At 46.7% G+C, this 20,251-nt stretch overlaps 3 protein-coding genes across 6 annotated transcripts; 2 read left to right on the top strand and 1 right to left on the bottom strand.

The window, feature by feature from the left end:
• The first annotated feature begins 146 nt into the window (after positions 1 to 146).
• On the top strand, positions 147 to 5,517 carry stap2a (signal transducing adaptor family member 2a). The gene is made up of 11 exons (XM_060059513.1): positions 147 to 426; positions 1,207 to 1,278; positions 1,355 to 1,474; positions 1,570 to 1,626; positions 2,012 to 2,163; positions 2,437 to 2,568; positions 2,666 to 2,735; positions 3,024 to 3,126; positions 3,450 to 3,545; positions 3,886 to 4,014; positions 4,121 to 5,517. Exons 1-11 carry the CDS (start codon positions 319 to 321, stop codon positions 4,174 to 4,176), a joined length of 1,095 nt encoding a protein of 364 aa, XP_059915496.1. The 5' UTR covers positions 147 to 318; the 3' UTR covers positions 4,177 to 5,517.
• Positions 5,518 to 5,774: 257 nt separating this feature from the next.
• Positions 5,775 to 13,362, top strand: sema4e (semaphorin 4e). 4 transcript variants are annotated; one of them, XM_060059508.1, is made up of 15 exons: positions 5,775 to 6,004; positions 7,164 to 7,474; positions 7,777 to 7,922; positions 8,590 to 8,652; positions 9,121 to 9,219; positions 9,353 to 9,458; positions 9,600 to 9,710; positions 9,827 to 9,978; positions 10,574 to 10,752; positions 10,854 to 11,010; positions 11,268 to 11,490; positions 11,585 to 11,700; positions 11,802 to 11,959; positions 12,063 to 12,115; positions 12,208 to 13,362. In XM_060059508.1, exons 2-15 carry the CDS (start codon positions 7,363 to 7,365, stop codon positions 12,789 to 12,791), a joined length of 2,259 nt encoding a protein of 752 aa, XP_059915491.1. In that variant the 5' UTR covers positions 5,775 to 6,004; positions 7,164 to 7,362; the 3' UTR covers positions 12,792 to 13,362. The 4 variants fall into 4 exon arrangements, with proteins under 4 accessions (XP_059915491.1, XP_059915488.1, XP_059915487.1 ...); XM_060059505.1 differs by having other exon boundaries at positions 5,793 to 6,004; positions 7,780 to 7,922; XM_060059504.1 differs by having other exon boundaries at positions 5,793 to 6,103.
• cactin lies at positions 13,352 to 19,918 on the bottom strand. Its single transcript, XM_060059503.1, has 10 exons — positions 19,565 to 19,918; positions 18,822 to 19,446; positions 18,630 to 18,725; positions 18,132 to 18,277; positions 17,161 to 17,323; positions 16,916 to 17,030; positions 16,458 to 16,650; positions 16,183 to 16,311; positions 14,473 to 14,804; positions 13,352 to 14,036 (listed from the first exon to the last, which is right to left on the bottom strand). Exons 1-10 carry the CDS (start codon positions 19,870 to 19,872, stop codon positions 13,546 to 13,548), a joined length of 2,598 nt encoding a protein of 865 aa, XP_059915486.1. The 5' UTR covers positions 19,873 to 19,918; the 3' UTR covers positions 13,352 to 13,545.
• Between the last annotated feature and the right edge of the window lie 333 nt (positions 19,919 to 20,251).

Genomic DNA, 20,251 nt, shown 5'->3' with positions numbered 1-20,251 from the left:
CATGTATATTTTTCAATATTACCTTTTTAAATATCAGCCTATTGCATATATTATTCACTAATACCTCATACCTAAATTCATTTAAAATCCTATTTCCTAATTTCTCTCATCAGCATGCATAGTTCCCTAGAAAAACAAGACTTCCCTCCCCAATATTTCCCCTTTCCATGGTACTACTTCATGACAGGGTAGGGAGGTGCATCAGACAGCTGAGCTGAGGGGTATTTCCATGGCAATATCTCATCGGGGGAAGGCGTGTCACTCACAGAATTACTTAGCGCCCCTTTGTCCTCGGTCGGTGCCCAGCCAGAGACACTCATGGCGGTTGCACCCGTCAAGCAGCGCTCGGTTACGGGAGGCACCCGGGCGCAGCTACCGCCCTGCTACTATGAAGGATATTTGGAGAAACGAGGACCCAAGGAAAAGGTAGGCATGACATTTACAGGTAAAGTGTCAGATTGTAGCCGGGTGGTCAGTCAGCGTCTAGACGCTAAAGCGCGACCCGGCTAATCCCTCCCTATTCTATAAGGAGCTGTCAACTTCCTTATTGTGCTCCAATGGGTAAGGGCAGGCGATACAAATAAATGTGTCACGGTGGACGTTTTATACATTGCATAATAGTTCGTTTACCAACTTCATTAATTCCGCTTCGTGCTGCGTATGAATGAATGAGTCATTGGCATTTGCTGTGTGATGACAGAATAGCACTGCACGTCGCATCTCATTCAATCCTAGCTTAACATATCGGGGTCCGACTCAGGACTGCCTTCAAATGTATTTTGTATAAATAAAAAAAACCTGCATACACGACATTATATTAATACTCTGTTTATTACCGAATAAAATGTAACAAATAAACGCTTGCACAACTTAACTAACTGGCTGCAGCTAAATCAAGGATTTGAATCGGATCGTGAATAAACTAATAACAGTATTAACATTGGCATCGAAAATATGCAAGGGGAAGCGAATGTGCTTTTAAAGGGGTGGGGGAGCCACATGCCATATGACCACAGCAGCTAATGGAGCCTGGCTCAGGTGCAGGTTGGGGTAGTGATCCCTGGCCACAGATTGAACACAGCTGAGGCTCAGTTCCTATCTCTCTCCTGGGACAGTAGATGGGCAGGAGACAAAGACAATGAGACCAGCCCTATTGATGTCAGATTTGGAAAGAAATGGTGCCTTATGTTATATTCTCATTATTAGGCATCCAGGCGACTCTGGAGCAGTCTATGCGGGAACGCCATGTTTTTCTTCAACAATGCCAAAGACACTCACGTGAGTTTGGCTCATTAAAGTTACATAATTACCCTCACTGTGGTTGAGATAAGTAATCCAATAATGTGTCTTTCAGTACGTAGAGCGGTTGGACCTCGGTGGTTTTGTGTCTCTGAGGGACGACTGTAGCCGAGACAGGAACCTGGAGGCAGCCCGACTCATTCTGCGCATGAAGGATGGAGAAACCAAAATCACGGTAATGTGGGCTGTCAAACAAACAAACTTTCTAACCTGACCTTAAATAGTTGTAGTTAGTATCTCCCTGGTCTTAGCTTCTGTGTTATTTTGCAGGCACCCAACTTGGAGTCAAGAGAGCTTTGGAAAGGGTTCCTGTACTCAGTAGTAGATGTAAGTAAATCACACACACACACCCCTAGGCCTGGATTGTCTTCACTCAGTCACACACATACAATCTCATCTATGTCTGTTCACTAAACCCTCTTGTGTACCTCAGGCTCACATAGATCTGCATACTTGGTGGTGTAGACATGGATGCATAAAATAATTGGGTTTTAAATGTAGGTTGTTGTTTCCTTAAGGGCTACCCATAGGACCTTAGGGGGGCCTGGAATGAAGCTAACAGGGAACACACAAAGAGCAGTGATGGATATCCAAGCCCTAAATCTACCGAAACCTCAAGATTCTGACTTTCATTCTCACAGACGACAATAACCTAAAGTGATGTATCGTACTTAATCATACATGCTCCACCCTTTATGCCTCCTGACTGCAGCTCAATGTCCCAGCATGCCTCACTCTGCTGCCTGGCCAGCTGCAGATGCTGAAGGAGGTGGTGGACAAGGAACGGTCGCGACGCAGAGCACGCACGCCCACGCGCGCCCCTCCCTCGCCGCTCTCTGTCCCCTTAGTGGGGGAGATCCCGGCGTGAGTAACCCTTTAGCTAGCGCTGATTTTGGACGCTTGTCTGTTTCTTCAAGCTCACACGTTTATGGTTAATCTGCACTACGCATCTTGGATTTGGACCTCAATTTGTATTCTCAAATGTAACTAGTATGCAAATAAAGTATGCTAACCTCGTCTTTCTAATGATTATGGGTACGCTAGGTTGTTATATATTAATATTGTGTGTCTGTGTCTGTGTCTGTGTCTGTCTGTGTCTGTGTCTGTGTCTGTGTCTGTGTGTCTGTGTGTGTGCAGGTGCTTCCGCCCCGTGTCTCGTACAGAGGCGGAGGTCCTTCTGGAGCGCCACCCAGACTGTGGCAACATGCTGCTGCGCCCGGGGAGGGACGGCTGCTCCCTGGCTGTCACCACGCGGCAGGACCTCAACGGGTACCGCCGGGGGGGGGAACCCCCAGACGCATGACACCATCACACATGATGTATTCCTTTGTGGTTGATTGCTTCTTCCTCTGTGTTCTCCACACAGGTCGGTTTTTCGACATTACCGAGTGACCCAGAGGGAGCAGGGAGGCTATATCATAGATGTAGAGAATCCAGTGAGTGCATCAGTTCACCATTTAGGAATCTGTCAATCTTAGCTGCCGCCCCTGTGACCCACATTCTCCCCACAGGGCTTGATTTGGCTTTCATAACTATGAGCTTGATGGTTGCGGCTTTGTAATCCAAATCTCTTTCAACGATATACCATGCACATGCTGTACTATATACATATATAACATATTTGATCACAGCAATGAAAATATGTCTGAGTCTGACTCAGCCAATATGTAAGAAGAGGACCAACCCCGCACATGCTGACGTGTCTGACTGTGTCTTGTACGTAGATTCCCTGCTCCTCGCTCCACGAGGTCATCGATGCCCTGGTGGAGAAGACGGCCGGGACGCTACAGCCTTTCCTCCTGGAGGAGCCCTACGAGGAGAACATCAGTGAGCTCACGCTACTTTACGCCTTAAAGGACAATAGCAGTCTGGCGGCCAACATCAACACCCGCTGTGGCACTTTTGGCATCGATTCCAAAAGATTGAAGAGTTTGTTTACCTTTGTGGCGAGGTTGGGCTCACGCTAAATGCTCTTTGGCAGACTTGTATAACGAGACAATGGTTTAATGAAGCCAGAAGAAATACAACGGTTTGCTTTTTGAGTCAACTTTGTCGTCCTTTACAATAGTATCACAATGTTATGGTGCTCGTCATTTATAACAACAAGACTGATGAGGTGGCTGTTTCTTTCCTTCTCTCGTCGTCATCAGCGTATGTTTCCTCCAATGACGAGAATGGAGAGAGGATGCTCCACACCGCCCCGTCCAGCCCACTGCCCCGGGCCCCGGCCCTCCCCCCTAAACAAGGTATCCCCTAGCTGCCCCCCTGTGTCATTGTGTGCCACTCCGGGCCACCCCTACTCAAGGAGTCTGGACACGCCACTGACCAGCTACAACTTAGACAATCCCATTTTTACCCCTTACCCCTTCCCCTTACCCCTCCCCCTTGTTTTGAAGGGCTAAGGGGAAGGGGGGGGGGGAAGGGGAAGGCGGAAGGGGTAGAAATGGGATTGGGCCTAAGGCCCAATCCCATTTCTACCCCTTACCCCTTCCCCTTACCCCTTCAAAACAAGGGGGAGGGGTAAGGGGAAGGGGTAAGGGGTAGAAATGGGATTGGGCCTTATTGTCTTCCCCTCCCTGGCTCCAGATCGGTTGTCCAGTAAACCTCTGCCCCGCTCCCCCGCCCCCGACCGCCGCATCCTGGCGGCGGCGGTGCCGTCCTCCCCCACCAACCCCATGAGGAGGCTCATCCTATCCCCATCGCCTCTTGCACAAAGTAGGTGTTTCCCTTGCCTGGACAATGTCCTTCATACACATCACATATGAACCGTATCTGGTTGTGGGCGGTTTTGTTTGACGCTGTATTTTGGTTCCTCCACCAGCTCTGAACGAGGAACTCAAACTGAAGCTTGAGAAGAGACGAGCCAGCCAGGAGTGATCCTGTTCCACCAGCATGCACCATGAAGAGCCATGTGCTGATCTAACACTCTTCGCTGCCAAACTAACCTGAATCTATCACGGGACCCTATAGCCACAGCTGTACAGTGTGACTCCATCTTGTGCCTTCTGAGGTGGAAAAAACTAAACAAGTGACTCCTTATCACCACATATGCTGCATCTTAGAACATTTCTGAGGAGGTCCATAGCTGGGTCAGAGATGGATTGGAATGACTTTGCACAGGATGTGTTTTTTTTTTTCAAAGAACAAGGCAAAGATACTGCCATCTCAATAGGATGCCAGTTTACACCTTGCAACGTGCTGCCCATTATTATGGATTAAAGACCCATAATTCAGTTTAGTCTGTGAAAGCGAAGCTAACTTTTTTGTATGCAGTTTTGTTTTCACTCATCGACATTAAAGGAACCTAGATGACTTTCTGCGGAAAGAAATGTATACAAATACACAGGTACGCTTAACTGAGCCCGTCCATTGTGTCTGTTGAACCACACACCTGTTGGCCAACTGCTCATTAACCCTGCTTCTACAATAATGACACAGAAGAGTCAAACGGGATCATGCAGGAAAGATCAACCAATCAGAACTTCGGTCCTCTACCTGAGACTGATCTCAGGGCCCTGCCGACTGTGAGCCTGATAAAGACCCGTTTCATTTGGCTTGTTGAGTTCCAAACAAACATGATGATGTGTCTGTCTGCATTATGACCACATTGACTTGACCTGGTTCCCTCTTGCCAAAATGTTGCTTCCCTTACTGTATTGTTGATTCAATGGTGCTGTTGAATCATGGTGGTGACTCTGAAATAATGTACTGTTTTAGTGGGTGCTGGTTTCACAGTGATTCCTTATTGCTATGGTCTTATGTGTGCTGTTGTATGGTGCTTAAACAAAACACTGACATATGTATGAGGTTTTCTGAGTACCACTCTTACACAATTGAAAATGTTTACAAGTGTAATTATAGAAGGAAACCCTTTTTGTGAATGTGCTGTATGTACATGCAATGGCCAATGTGTGGAGAGAATGTTCAAATCTGACCACTGAAAACTATTTTGGCTTTGACACTAACGTTACATTGTGTTTTACATTCTACCTCCTTATCTCCTATTGCAGATTAATCAGCAATTTAATGAGTAACTAAAATATTTAACACGGGCCAGGATTTTTGTACCACTAGAGGTCGGTAGAGATCGATGTTGTAAATCCCCTCTCTGGTCAGATTCTTGTGAAATATGTAGCCTACATGTATTGAATGTCTTGTGTCAAATGTGTTCGCAATTATCAGAGCTAGATATCGGTATTAAATTCCTTTTTGCATGTAGTCCAGCTGTTGATTTTCAATTTGGATCAAAGGTCAGATAAGAGGACAGATTTTTTTCATCTTCTCATTATTATTCAACCTCAATAACCTCTCCAAACAGCATACGTTAAAATCAATCTTAAAAAGTAGTTGACTATTAAGTTAATAATCTTAATAATTTCAGTAGTTTTTTCACTCAATCAAACTTTTTCAGACACAATTATCACCAATGGGAATTGTATTTGTTTAGTCATACTCGAACCATCCCCCCTTACTAGACATAGCTGAAATCACGTAGGAGACGTCAATTGTGTTGGAGCATGTGCGATGTGGTTGGCAGTAAATCACTGTGTGTAGTTCAATTGATTGACGCTTTTCTTTAGAGCTGATTACGTTGGTCCGAGTATTAATATTGTTGTGAACGCGCGCGCGCCCATACCTCGAGCACGCGGGTCGCGTTGCTCCTGCTTTAAGGAAGTTGTGCAAGGTGTACTTTTCAACGTCCAAGGTAGGCGTTATAGCTCATTAACCTTCTTTCTATTATGTTGTCCTCGGTCTTTATTCAGGGGCGATACATTTTTGGATACTCTTCCCGGTTTTACAGTTTGTAAGTTTAAATATTTAAATATTGACGGTTAGCCTTGGTCGGGATGTATTTCAAAAATAAACCACTGTTCGGCACTGGGAGTGTCGACAAGTGAGTCATTGAACAAACGGCTATCAGGAATATCAAAATATAACGATGCAACTTCATGCAATATCTTTACTTCAAATTGCATCGTCTGTGTGAACGAGTAAAGTTACTACATTACTCTTCGAGTTACATTCCTGTTGATCATTTATTGCACCATGCACTCAACACATTGGACCAAGAGGCGTCTACTACTTGACCCATAGTCCGCCGGCCGTGTAATTGTTGTTTAAAAAAAGCATGTTTCTGTGTTTGTAGAAGGGAATAGATGGCGGGATGGGCGCTGAGTGATCTGCGGCACCGGGGAGGAAAAATTTGAAACATCTGCATTCTTTGACATGTTGCAGCTCATCTGCAAATAGACAAACAGTTCACTTAGGAAATACTTTAACCGACTAAACCCCTCATCACCGTTTGTATGTGTTTTATTTATTGCAGACAAATGTATTGTGGTTCAAGGACACAATTATTTGAATTTGTGCTATATTCAGCTTTTTTTTTTAGTTTTAGGATAATGGTAGTGCATTCGTTATGCGCGTTAAACCATTTGTCTCTGAGTAAATGTGTCCCCCCTCAGAGGACAGCAGCTGCTATTGCAATCTGCTCTGCTTCTCCAGGCGCCGGCCTTTCTATGTGAATGTCTTTATTGTGCGCTTGTGTTTGGGGCCGCAGGAGCACTGAAGTTGACATCCCTGCGCCCCGCTGAATGCTTTTCATGACCCGACATTACCATCACTATGGCCCTGACAGACTTACTGCAGCACTGACTTCAGCTCGCTGCACTGCCTGGCTTGTCCCCTCCAACTGCTATTTTCCTCATTCACCATCTGTGCGCCATCTCTCAATCGACTCTTACTGGTATCACATATTATAAATCTCTTCAAGACTTTTTTTTGCTATCGAAAATTACCTCCAGTGTCATGTTGTGTGTAAGTCCTTGTCTGATCTCGGTCATCTTTCTGTCTTTGTTCCATAGGTCTGAGCCATCCGTCTTGCCATGGGCGGCCTCCTGGAAGAGGCCGCTGAAGGGGCCAGTACCCTGCAGTCATCGCTGACTTGTTCTGCCCAGTTGGTGCCGTCTTAACCACGTCATGACAGAGTCCTAACACTCAAAGAAAGGGGGGAAATAGTGACATTTTATTTCAATAGCAGTAAAAGAAACTAGCGGAGCTGTGATGGATCTTCTCCTTTCCCTGAGGCTTTTATGGCTCATGCCTCTGGCCTGGACGCTTGGAGGGTGCTCCCCCTCAATGGAGGGCATATCACGCAAAACTATACCCTACCACAGTGAGTGTTGTCATTCAAATGTTTACATTCCTTTAAATCCCAATTATTTTATCGGTAGTGGATGAACAGTGATGTTCCATAATGTATGTTTAAGTGCCTTAAAAAGTGCTACATAAATGCAATCAATTACAATTATTAATGTTGGAATAGTAAAGTGTCCTTCTTAGCGTCCTATCCTTTCCAGTAAATTCCCATCTGAGTTTTAATCTTTTAATCTCTTGTATTATAAAGAATGGCTTCTATGTCAAACAAGTTTGCATAGCACATCCCTAGCTGGTCCTAACTGGTGGACCTCTCTTTAGAAGACCACGGCCAGCTGTTCCATGAGGCGGGGGTGTGTAACTACTCCACCATGCTGCTGAGAGAAGAGCTGGGCCTGCTGCTGCTGGGGGCCCGCGACACCATCTACGCCCTGGACCTGGACAACATCTCAGACAAGAAGGCTTCAGTAAGAATACCCCTGTGTAGACTACATAATGGCCCAACCGCCCTGCGTCAGAATACCCAGCCAGATAGCTAGCTCATCTAATTGGTGGGGGATAAACCACTTTTCGAACTTACCAGCGTGAATGTTTTCTTGACTTAGAGCAATGAAAGATGAAGAAAGATGGCACATAATTCGGTTGCTGTGTTAGATACTACTTCTATTTCCAATCATGATTCTATCACCATCTGTTTGACAGACAGTTTTCTTCCTAATTCGAATTTACACTCATATCAAAAGTCTGGGGTCAAGTCTGGGTGAACGGTTCAATATCCTTTTGCGTCAAATTAGTTTTTACCAATCATGTTGCTGTAGGCGGGGATCTGAAAGTGTGTGATGGGTGACCACAAACTCGCCTTGCAGAGGTAACAGTGTAATAAAGTGTCTGTAAAGGTGACAGCCAATGGCGAGAATGAGTTTACTATATATATCTTGAAAAAGGTGTAACTCCAAGGTTAGCCACCAAGAGTCAGCTCCTGGGCTCACTCTGCCTGTTGACTTTAGTGTTTCAATCCAGAGTAAATATCTACTTTGGCATTGCCTAAGTAACAACAAACAAACAAAGCAGAAGGACATTTTGGCAATATTGTGTGGCCTTATTTGATATGCAAAAATAATGTTTCCGTTTCAGGTCAAATGGGAAGTACCTGAGGCAAAACAAACCGAATGTATAAAGAAAGGGAAAGATGCAGAGGTGAGTGGTGCTTGTGTGGGATGTTGAAGTTAGACTCTGCAGGATCAGGACGACTTAAGCAGTGCAGGGACGAGGTGCAAAACAATGGATGTCGTGTTACTCATCATCAGCAATAAATCATGTCACCGACATATTATGTCTTCAAGCACTGTACTGGATTGTGATTAAAGAAGAATGATAGTGTATGAACAACATGCACCCCGGGTTAGAATTTGATATATAAAATCTGTCAATGCCATGACAATGAGAAACGTTATGACCCAGTGAATGATATGATGGAGACATATAATTGCATGTCTAAAAAAATAAAATAAAGTGTTTGCAAGGTTGAGTTGTGTCGAGCTGAACAGTTGCATTGAATCCTAACCACATCTGTGTTTTCAAATCTGGAAAGTACTTCATTTTAATGATTGCATTTTTTTCTGAATTATTTTCTAAATAAAACATTTAACATGCAACGTTTTACAGATACACTGCAAGAACTATATTCGGGTCCTGCACACCATGAGTGATGGACGGATGTATGTTTGTGGGACCAATGCCTTTGACCCAGAGTGTGACTTAATGGTAAACAAAATTATTGTCAATAAATGCAATGTTTTTGCCCCAAAATGCATTCATCATAATCATTAAGTCATCATATGAACAAACAAACAAAAAAAATAACATGAGCTAACATGAGCTGCTTGCCTCCGTGAAGTCCTACAAAGATGGAAACCTCATTCTTGAGAAGGAGGTTTCCATAGGGGATGGGAAAGGAAAGTGTCCCTTCGACCCGTTCCAGACCTATGCCTCCATCATGGTTGGTAAGTGCGACAACCTGAACCTAATGATGCCAAAACACCCACAAAGAACAATGCCTCAAGAAGGACCCATTCACTGGCGCCAAGTTATTATTGTAATTGTTGTACTTTTTTGTTTTTTCTCTTTGTTCCCCAACCTGCCAGACGATAACCTGTATTCGGCCACCTCCATGAACTTCCTGGGCTCTGAGCCTGTGGTCATGCGTAGCTCCTCTGTCTCCATACGCACCGAGTTCAAGAGCTACTGGTTAAACGGTACACCCACGCACACGACCTGAAGTCCTGTTTGGTGTCTGATTTTCTATGAGTGTGTCTGACTGACTCTGGGTTTCATCCCATTTGGGATTTTTCCCTCTGGCCTTCCCCCACAGAGCCCAACTTCATCTCCATGGCCCAGGTGCCAGAGAGCAAGGACAACAGCGAGGGAGACGACGACAAGGTGTACCTCTTCTTCAACGAGGCCGCGCTGGAGTACGACTCGTACAGCAAACTTATGGTTTCCCGCGTGGCCCGAGTTTGTAAGGTATGTTCGCCAGGCAGACTTCCTCCATTTGGAATCACCTGCATTCATCTTGTTTCCTGTTCCACAGCTGCACGATGTCGACTACTGCTCTTCTTAGAAACCTCTGTGAATGTAGTTACATGTACCTTCACATTTGTTTTTCCTGAGCAGATAATAATCTAAATTATTCCCATAAACTAGCTTTTTTTTGCCTAGCTAACTTTTTACCTAGTTTTTGGGAGTCAGTTCAACTGCAAAATATTTAAATATACTATGTTTAAAATATTGATGCTTTGAAACTTAAATGCTCTGAGAAAGCCTAGAGCTAAGCCAACCAATCTGAAACAAAGTAAACAGGCGACGGCTCTCGCGTTTCAATTTCCGCTTTTGGGGAATGTTTATTTCGGACGAATACAAGTTCTGCCACAACGCATTTCCAAACATGGTATTCTAAATAGCATGCCATAGTGGAAGCGTGTATACGAAACCACTTATGCTCCCCTTGTGGTGTTCTAGTTCCTTATTAATACCCCCTGTCTGATACAAGCACTTCCTCAGAACCATGTTTTCAGCTCTTCCCTTTGTGGTAAAGTTTGATTGATGTGGTCTCTGCCAGGGGGACCTCGGGGGCCAGAGGACGCTCCAGAAGAAGTGGACGTCGTTCCTGAAGGCCAGGTTGGACTGCCCCGTGCCGGAGTCCAAGCTGCCCTTCACCATCCAGGACACGTTCCTCTTATGCGTCCCGCAGGGGTCCTGGAAGGAGTGCCTGTTCTACGCCGTCTTCACCCAGCAGCCGTGAGTTGGATGGGACTCGGGGTGCGTCCATGTGGGTGGACCGGGGGAAGGCATGGGTGATCTGGATGTTTTGGTCCTGTCAAATGTCCCTTGGGTTGCAGGCACTCCCCTGCGCTGACGGCGGTGTGTTCGTACCGCGTGGCCGACATCAGCGCTGTGTTCTCCAAAGGGAAGTACAAGAACCCGTTACCCGTAGAAACGTCCTACGTGAAGTGGGTCATGTACAGCGGAGACGTCCCCTCTCCCCGGCCCGGGGCTGTAAGTCTGCCCCACGTGTGTGTGTGTGTGTGTGTGTGTGTGTGTGTGTGTGTGTGTGTGTGTGTGTGTGTGTGTGTGTGTGTGTGTGTGTGTGTGTGTGTGTGTGTGTGTGTGTGTGTGTGTGTGTGTGTGTGTGTGTGTGTGTGTGTGTGTGTGTGTGTGTGTGTGTGTCTCTCTTTGTTGGCCGTTGAAACGTGTGCTTTTTCACAAGTAGTACGGCAGGATCCTGACTGGCCTTCTTCCCCCTCTCCCCCCAGTGTATAGACAATGAGGCTCGTAAACAGGGCATTAATCAGACACTGGACCTCCCAGACCGGACCCTTCAGTTCGTCAAAGACAGGCCGCTCATGGACCAGGCCATCCCGCCAATCGGAGTGGGACCCCTGCTGGTACAGAGAGGAGCTGCGTTCTCGCGGATCGTGGTGACCCGTGTGACGGCCTTTGATGACCAGAAGTACCACGTGGCGTTCATTGGCACAGGTGGGAAATAACTTCAGTTGATGTGATGGCAACAACGAGCTTTAGATACTGTGGAAGGAGTAACGATGCCAATCTACGTTTGTCTGTTGTGTAGAGAGTGGCACTCTGGTGAAGGCTGTGAACTATGATGGAAAGATGTTTATCATAGAGGAGGTGCAGCTATTCCCCTCCCGAGAGCCAATAAAAGTGCTCAAATTATCTGAGGCCAAGGTAAAGCACATGTTCCCTAAATACTTAAATTGTTGATCGGCTGCTCTTGTACTTTTATCAATATTTCATTGTTTCTGTGTGGTACATTTCTGTGTGTGCAGGGCTATCTGTATGCAGGCTCTGCGTCTGGAGCAGTGCAGATGCCACTAGCCACCTGTGGGAGGTCTCTGTCCTGCATGGACTGTATCCTAGCCAGAGACCCCTACTGTGGCTGGGACCAAACCACATCTAAATGTATCGCTCATCTCCATGGGCAAAGGTAGGACACGACACTCAGTGGTGCACGCAGCGACGAACCAGTCCTCGATTGTTCCAAGCCTGCTTATGTTATTCATAACTCTTGCATTAACTGCACTCCTCAGTGAACTGATCCAGAGTGTGAAAAACGGAGATGCATCTCTCTGTCCAGCCGCCGGTGAGTGAATCATGAGTCCTCAGTCGGTCACGGGGGTGACAAAAGGAACCACTGCAGTTACTAACGCGACTACGACTGTGGTCTCCCATCAGGCACTGTGACGCCCGTCAATGAGTCCATCTGGCTGAGGAGCAACCTCAGACTGCCGTGCCGGCCCCCGTCCAACCTGGCGGCGGTCAGCTGGCAGCGGGACACCCACCCCCTAGCCCCGTCGGGCCACTATCAGGTGCTGCCAGACGGCCTGCTCATCTCCAACGCCTCGGCCCTCCATGCCGGCCACTACCGCTGCTTGTCTCTGGAGCGATCCACCGCTGGCGACTACACCAGCGTGGTGGCCGACTACCAGGTGGGACTCGTCGCCGGGGAGTGGCCGCTGAGTCCCGAGGCCCGGCAGGATGGTCCCTCGGTGGCCGGGCTGCAGGTGACGGTGGGGATACTGGTGGTACTGCTCGCCGGGCTCCTCACCTGGAACCTCCTCAAGGGCCACCTGCCTCTTCCTTGTAAGCGCAAAGACGACGGGAGTGGAGAGGAGTCTGGATACGGCTCAGCCCAGCCTGCCGGGCTGGAGGCCGGGAAAAAACACTCTGGCCGGGGGAGTGGCGTTAGGAATGGGGAAAATGTTGTCCTTCAAACGGACGAACCCAAGCAGTTCATAGGCGATGAGTCTGAAATATGAATGTCTGAATTCCACTTGCGTGAGCAACGACATTGGTTTTGTTTTTTTATTATGCAAGGATACCTTTGTTCTTTTACTCCTGGAATGTTTATGTTTATTAACTCATGTTGTAGGATATGAAGAGATTTATTTTAGGACTGTAATTGATTGTATACAAGTGCTTTGTATAACTGCCAATTCCTTCTTTTACACTTACTTTTGAAAATTGCCCATCAATCTAACACTTGTAAATTTAATGAATTGTCCAGGCCTACAGCTATCGTTTGGCATTTAAATATTTGGCTAGTGTTATACTGTTGAGTATTTTGTAGGATATAGGAGCATATCCTTTGCTGAATAGAAAATACTTCATCCTCCTGGTGCGAAACAACATCCAGCTTGCAAAGAATTCAGTGCTTCTGCAATTTCAATTGCAACAGGCTCACATTGCAGAGGCTGTCTGCAAAGACAGATGGTCTGTCACCACATACGCAGACACAATCAGTCTGTGGTTTTTGCTGTAGCAAAAATAATCTCTTCCGTTCCATCCTGTGACAGACTACGAAATAAAAAAAGAACTGTTGCAAAAGAACCATCTTTTAATCAATCACTGGAGGGATACAATAAAAATAACTTTTCAAAACAGTAATTTCAAAACGGTTAGACATTACGGCAGTTTTTAAACAGCCACCAGCTGCTACGGAATAAAAGTGAAACGATAAAACACTGAGGAGACGTCGGCTGGTGTAAACAGCGAGTAGCAGCTCGTTCCAGCTTATCTCCTGTAGCGGTATCTCTTAAAGTGGAACCACAGCTGGAAGATCCCGTTGGCAAACTGACAGCGGAAGCCGTGACGATGGGAGTACTCCCACTCCCTGTTGACGATCTTGAACGCTATGTCCTCGTAGGGGGGGCCCGCGTGGAACCGCAGGATGCCAAAGTCCTTGTTGTCGGGACTGGGCTCCAGGAAGTACTGCGGCGTGGAGCGCTTGTTGATCAGGTCGGGGTAGAAGATGTTGAACTTGTAGCCCTGCACGATCTTGGGCGGCGGGTTGTCAAAGTCATAATGGGTCTGATTGTACTTGTTCCACTCGAAGCCGGTGTGCACCCTGTTGAAGAAGCGGGGCTTGCGGGGCCGGTACTTGTCGGCCCACAGGTACATCTTGCCCGTGAGGGGCAGCTCCACGCTGAACTGGGCCTCGTCGTTGCCCATGCCCTGCTTGGCGCGGCGGACAAACGCGTCCTCTGCGCTTTCACCCACGTCCCCTGAAAACCAGAAACAGGCTAGGGGTGAGGACAGGACAGGCACATATATACTGGAATGGACGAACATGAACGGTACAGTATATCCTACTACAATATCGTAGGATATATTGTATGAAGAAGTTAAACTGTTAGGTGAAGTAACTATTAAAAGTTATACAATAAAAATGTATTTTAGCTTCTTGGTTTGTGCTAGGACAAGTTGGAAGCACTTAGAATATTAACGAGACCGGATTCATTAATAATGGGCTCAAATAGTAACAACCTTAAAAAAATGGACATTCTGTAAGAAGGCCTGGTTTGGGGGCAGGAGGTAGTCCAGTGAGGTGCCTGACCCCCTACCTGCTCCTTTAAAGACGCACGCATCCAACTACTTTGAGTCGTGGATAGGAGTGTAAGTAGAAGTATGTGATAGTTGTGCAGGCTCGTCTCGTCTTACCGGTGACCTGCAGCCGCGTGCGGGCCAGGCGCAGCCTCTGCTGGTTCTCGTCGGCCGTGATGGTGTGGGCGTCCAGCGGCAGCTCGGAGGCGGTGAGCAGCGTGGGGCTGTAGCGGCCCGAGTCGTACTCCGCCTGGCTCTGCTGGATCAGGTCCTCCTCCGTCAGCACCGCCTCCTCCTTCTCCTCCTCGCCCTCCTTCTCGCCCTCGCCCTCCTTCTGGCCCTCTCCGGAGGTGCCGGCCTCCTCGCCGTCGGGCTCCCCAGCGGCAGCGTCCCCGCTGGGCCCGGCGGAGGGCGATGAGGGCCCGGCCTCCACGCCCCTCCTCCCACTGCTGCTCCACGAGACACACGGGCGACACACAAAACGCAGGGAAACGGTCAGAAAAGGCTTTTGGATTGTTATTTACTGTATTGCCATCACATTTCAACCTGCACCATGTCAGTTGTCTTTACCCATTAGCAGCCTCTAGTGGCCCAAGTAGTAGCTACAGTTATAGCTGTGTAGAACCATTTATAGAGAAACATTGCCTGTATGGATTGAGGTGCTTTATTCAAGATAAACTTTCTAGTTTGGATATTATTTACAGAGTAAATAGCTGCAGTATAGTGCAGATTGTGTATAAACACTAGTGCTGTCAGTTTAACGCGTTATTAAGGGCGTTATTGCGCGATTAACGCTCTTTTGGCTTGGCCAACGTTGGAGTCTTTTCACCTGCTGTCTAGCAACAACTAGTCACGTTAGAAAATCTACAACACCATACCGGATCTAGCTACACCGGAAACAAAACAAGCACGCCACACAAACTTGTTGGGGCAAGCAAGGATACGGAGTGGCTGAAAATCTCCTTAAAAGTGTGCGTGTGTCACTCTGTTCGAGCCTGCACGAGGGTTCATTCTTGTCATTAGCCGTTACGTCTTTCTGACCAATCGCAGTTCAAGGCCCCCCTGGGCTGTACCACTTCGGGAGGGGCCGCTCAGTTACTCCCCTCGAGACAAAATCGATCTGGTTGCGACGTTGACAGTTTGTCAACAGACACAACACAGAGGTTGCGGGCGCACAGCTCAGGCTGCCGGGCGGCGCTGCAAGGAACTTTTATAAACGCAATATTGTTATCCCGCAGTAATCAGCCAGACAGCCCCGAAACGTTAACGGCCCACCGGGAACTCTCCCGATTACCACTCTGCCAGCGTGTGCGTGTGTGTTATTCGATAGCCTGGTAATGTGTATAGCCCTACGTACGATAGGAATATTCATACTGGTTTAAATAACAAATGTTATAGTATTTCCCATCTTTGCTGAGCAACAGTTTTGTTAAAAAATTCAGTGATTGAAACAAATAAAAGCCTGGGCTATTGAAGTTCTACAGTAACCCCACCACTGGCATGCACCCACCCGATGTCAAGTGGACCGGGTTGAATTCACTGCGGGTCTCTCTTCTTGGATCCATCTTACCAAATATATTTTATTACCGTCCTTCTCAACACTCTCTGATCTCACTAAAAGGCTGGCAGCACGAAATCAAGGGATATTTAGAATAGAAAAGAATGCGCGATTAATCGCGAGTCAACTATGACATTAATGTGATTAATCGTGGTTAAATATTTTAATCGCTTGACAGCACTAATAAACACATTTGGTGATGTACCATCTTCATACCTAACATTTGAGTTTGTACATGGGAATTGTGTGTGTGCATGTGTGTGACATACGCAGCCGCCTCCTCTTCCAGCTCCGGCTCCTCCTTGATGATGGGGAACAGCGGCTCACTTTCCACTCCTTGTTCCTGTTTCAGTTTGAAGAGCTTTTGGCGCAGGACGTCCTGGTGCCTCTCCCTCAATCTAAAACATACAGAAAAAATCTTTAAAAAATATATCATTATCTTCAGCCATCTAAATATGTGCTTTTCATTCATCTCCACTTCGGGGGAGATGAATGGGCCATTGGGGTAACTACATGGCCACATTGTGGGACATCAAACGCGTACCTGGCCCTCGCCATGAACACCCGGACCTGCTGCAGCAGGCTCTCCCAGTAGCCGATGTCCAGGTTGGAGCCCCCCTGTCGGATCTTGGAGTCGATGTTCATGTTCATGGCCTGCAGCTGGCTGTACGTCTTCCCCTTGAACACCATCTGCACGTCGATGGTCACCGAGGTGTTGATGCCGTCGCGGCGGTCCACTGGAAACCAGAGAGCGGGCAAATGGGGGGGGTGAGTTGGGAGAAAGTACAGCCGTGCACAGCATTGTGACAGTGTGTCTGGATTTAAGGACCCTCACTGCAAGAGGCAGACGATCAGAATTACTCATAGAAACATTCAAGAAGATAACCAGTTTGTATACATCTCACAATGGTAAAGCAAGGAAGCGTTCAGAAATCATAAAAATAATACATTTATAATCATAACATATTTTCCTCGACATGCATTTTGTCTGATATTCTGTACCTGGTCCTTTTCCAGAAGCCTCCAGCTTCCTGAGTTTGATGATCTCGTCTTCAGTGATGATGGTCATGTCTCTCCAGAAGTCCACATTCTTTCCCTGCTCCAGCTCCATGTAAACCTAGGAGGTCAAAAGGTTGTTTGAGAAACAAGTATAACACATCACCACCAATGATAGAAATGACCCACACACGACAGTAACACACACACACACACACACACACACACACAAACACGCAAACACATTGTACCTTGATGTCCTCGAGCAGGTCGTCCATGTCGGTGACGGTGAGCCCGTTGAGGAAGGTGTACGGTTCGTGCATCTCCACCGCCAGGTCGTCGTCCTCGGCGCTGATGTACTTGGCCAGCAGGTCGATGGGCTTGGCACGCCCGTCGCGGATACGGATCTTAGATCTGGAAAGAAAAAAACAGGGCTATCAAGTTCTGGACGGTTGGTCTATAATTATGCACTTGTCCGACCAAATTTGTATCAGTCGGACTAACAATGGCGGGAGTTAAGTGTGTTTAGTCGATAGCTTTAGATGTGAACATATCCGAATTGGCCCCTTAGCATGAATGCAGCACCATCCATTGCGACCCATTTTATTCAACACAACCTAAATTTGAAACTTCCAACGGGTAGTCTTCTATATACCATGCCGCGACACTCATTATATTGAAACAAGAGTTGGACTCGGACCAAGAATGGTTCTGAAAGTGACATTCCCCAGCAGCACTAACGAGATATTTAGGCCCAATCCCATACCCTTTAACCCCTTGTTTTGAAGGGTGTTAGATTTCAGCTTAAGGGGAAGGGGTAAGGCCCAATCCCATTTCTACCCCTTACCCCTTCAAAACAAGGGGGAGGGGTAAGGGGAAGGGGTAGAAATGGGATTGGGCCTTAGTCTAGCAGATGGAGTAAAATGCACTGTGGCCCATCCAATTAATCTAGATTATTTCATAATTTCTCGACCAATTGATTGGTCGACCAAGATTTTAAGAAAAGACTTTACTAAATTATATTAGGAAATGTGCGGAAATGCAATATATCTCAAGTTAGTAATATGTCGACAGTTAGCAATAACACAATGGTTTATTGTCATTGCATCGTATTTGTATCCATCATAGCACGTTGTCATACGGCAGATGACTTTAATCCAGCTGTTTCTAAGGTGAAAGCCCAGAGGTAGAGATGGGACGAGTGACGCCGGTAGCGACTGACCGTAGCTTGGCCTGATGCAGGTGGAAGTTGTCTTCCTGTTCGGCCCAGGTCTTGAAGTGCTCCGCCTCCTTCTCCCTCTGCAGAACCTCAAGCTCCGTCTCCCTCATGGCCTTCTCCCTCTCCCTCTCCAAGCGCAGCTGTTTTACCTACACAAACACAAAAAGGGATTTCCAGGGGTTATTTTGGTGTCTCAATGCATACAATACACATTTGAGGTAGTCTATAACACAACAGTGTCAGGGTAAATAATAATTATATAAATAATGAGTATATTTTCAAAAGGACTCCCCTCACTCTGCTATTGCGCACACACACACACACACACACACACACACACACACACACACACACACACACACACACACACACACACACACACACACCTTTGAGAAGCATTGAGCTCTGTGATTAAACAACATTTTGAACAAGACACATCAATTATGAGGACAATCAGCAACGTGTGTGTATATTGACGTAGGAACTACAAGCCAACCATACCTTCTGAAGCTCTCTGCGGTTATCTTCTTGGATCTGTTTGTTTCTGTCCTTCAGCTGCTTCTCTCCAAGGTGACCAATGCCTTTCATTTCCAATGCCTGAAAATGTGTAAGACAGTAATGCTCAACACCAAATAACAAATAACAATAACATGTATTTTACAAACCCCAAAATGTCTCTATTCCTGCGCTCACCTTTTGCCATTTGAATGTACCGAGCAAGTTGTTGTCCCCAAAGGGATTGTCTGCATTGGTGTATCCCATATACTCCTCGCTCCAGCCCATCTTCTCTCTCTTTTTTCTTTCCTTCGCCTCCTTCTTGGCCAGTCTCCTGGCCCTCTTCTCCTCCGGCGTCTCCAGGGCTTTCAGCATGTCTTTCTGTTTTTTTGTTTCCTCCTTGTCTTCATGCTTAGGTTCTGGGGAGCGTTTGCGGCCCTTGCGATCTGACCCGGAGCTGTCTGAGGACTCGGCTGACGCAGACCGTGGCCTCCGCCGGTCTTCTTCACCCTTCCCTCTGCTTCTCTCCCTGCCACCATGCTCCCGGTCAACACTGCGTTGTTTTACCTCTGGGATTCTATCTCTGTCTCGTCTAATATCAAGATCTCTACTGCTGCTCCTCGGCCTTTCCTTCTCCACCTCTCTCTTGCGTCTGTCTTTGGCGGGGCTTCCTTTACTAGGACTCCTCCGTTTTCTCAGTTCCCTGTTCTCCACGCTTGAATCCGAACAAGATTTAGACCTCTCTCTCCTTATTTCTCTTTTTGCTTCTCGTCGGTCCCCTTTATCCTTTGGTCTTCGTGACGTTTGCTCATCCGAATCAGAACTGGAACATAAACCATATTTGACGTTAATGGCATACAAGTGATTGAGCTTTCCCTGTAGACAAAGTAGGTTTCTGGAAAGTTATTTTTATAAATACATGTATTGCAAAGCATATTTACCCCGATCGATCCCTTGATCTGCTTTTAAAACGTCTTTTGGCTTGTTTATCGCTTTCTGAATCGCTCCGGGATCCAGAACGGCCTCTGTTTTTAGGCCACTGTCGACGCGGCGGTGATCCGCGGTTGCTGGTGGAACCTCGACTCCCGGAGCGTCCGCTCCGACGGACAGATCGCTTCCGATCCACAGAGCGATTGCGTACCTCGCTTCTCTCGGCAGATCGTGATCTGCTCTGTCTGGTTCGGTTCTTGGATTCTCGGTTCCAACTTCGAGATCTTGACCGAGACCGACGTCTTCTTTTCGACTCCATGGCGAATTTAGATTTCTTATTATTGGGTCCGCTTGTTCTCCGTCGCGTATATAGGACCCTTTGCTACTGCGTGGGAAAATGTTTTATTTTCATGAAAATGTCGTTAATTGGCAATTGGTTTATTAAAGGAAAATTTAGTTAAAACAGCATGTAATTCATATTTTTCTTTATGAATTATTTTCTAAATGATTGAATTTGGGCTTTATTGCTCAGGCGAATGGAAAAGTTATCATGGGGACTTTCGCATAGTAGTCGCGCAATATATGCGTCATCAAAAAGCAAAGAGTTACATTTTATTTGATAATTATTTGTGCTAATCGGTTATGAGCGAAGCCCATCTAATTAAGATGTGCATGTTATTACTTTCAAATCGGTAGAC

This window comes from Gadus macrocephalus, chromosome 8, assembly GCF_031168955.1.
Source record: "Gadus macrocephalus chromosome 8, ASM3116895v1".
Classification (NCBI taxonomy): Eukaryota; Metazoa; Chordata; class Actinopteri; order Gadiformes; family Gadidae; genus Gadus; species Gadus macrocephalus.
The sequence above is the reverse complement of the archived record's forward strand: the minus strand, read 5'-3'. Positions and strand labels throughout refer to the sequence as shown.

Coding starts and splice junctions, on each gene's coding strand:
- sema4e (XM_060059508.1), top strand. CDS start 7,363: ATGGATCTTCTCCTTTCCCTGAGGCTTTTATGGCTCATGCCTCTGGCC. Junction 7,475..7,776: donor CAAAACTATACCCTACCACA/GTGAGTGTTGTC, acceptor ACCTCTCTTTAG/AAGACCACGGCCAGCTGTTC. Junction 9,711..9,826: donor CAAGAGCTACTGGTTAAACG/GTACACCCACGC, acceptor CTTCCCCCACAG/AGCCCAACTTCATCTCCATG.
- stap2a (XM_060059513.1), top strand. CDS start 319: ATGGCGGTTGCACCCGTCAAGCAGCGCTCGGTTACGGGAGGCACCCGG. Junction 3,546..3,885: donor GGCCCTCCCCCCTAAACAAG/GTATCCCCTAGC, acceptor CCCTGGCTCCAG/ATCGGTTGTCCAGTAAACCT. Junction 4,015..4,120: donor CCCATCGCCTCTTGCACAAA/GTAGGTGTTTCC, acceptor TTCCTCCACCAG/CTCTGAACGAGGAACTCAAA.
- cactin (XM_060059503.1), bottom strand. CDS start 19,872: ATGGAGTCGAAAAGAAGACGTCGGTCTCGGTCAAGATCTCGAAGTTGG. Junction 19,447..19,564: donor AGATCAAGGGATCGATCGGG/GTAAATATGCTT, acceptor TTTATGTTCCAG/TTCTGATTCGGATGAGCAAA. Junction 17,324..18,131: donor CTGCATCAGGCCAAGCTACG/GTCAGTCGCTAC, acceptor TTTTCTTTCCAG/ATCTAAGATCCGTATCCGCG.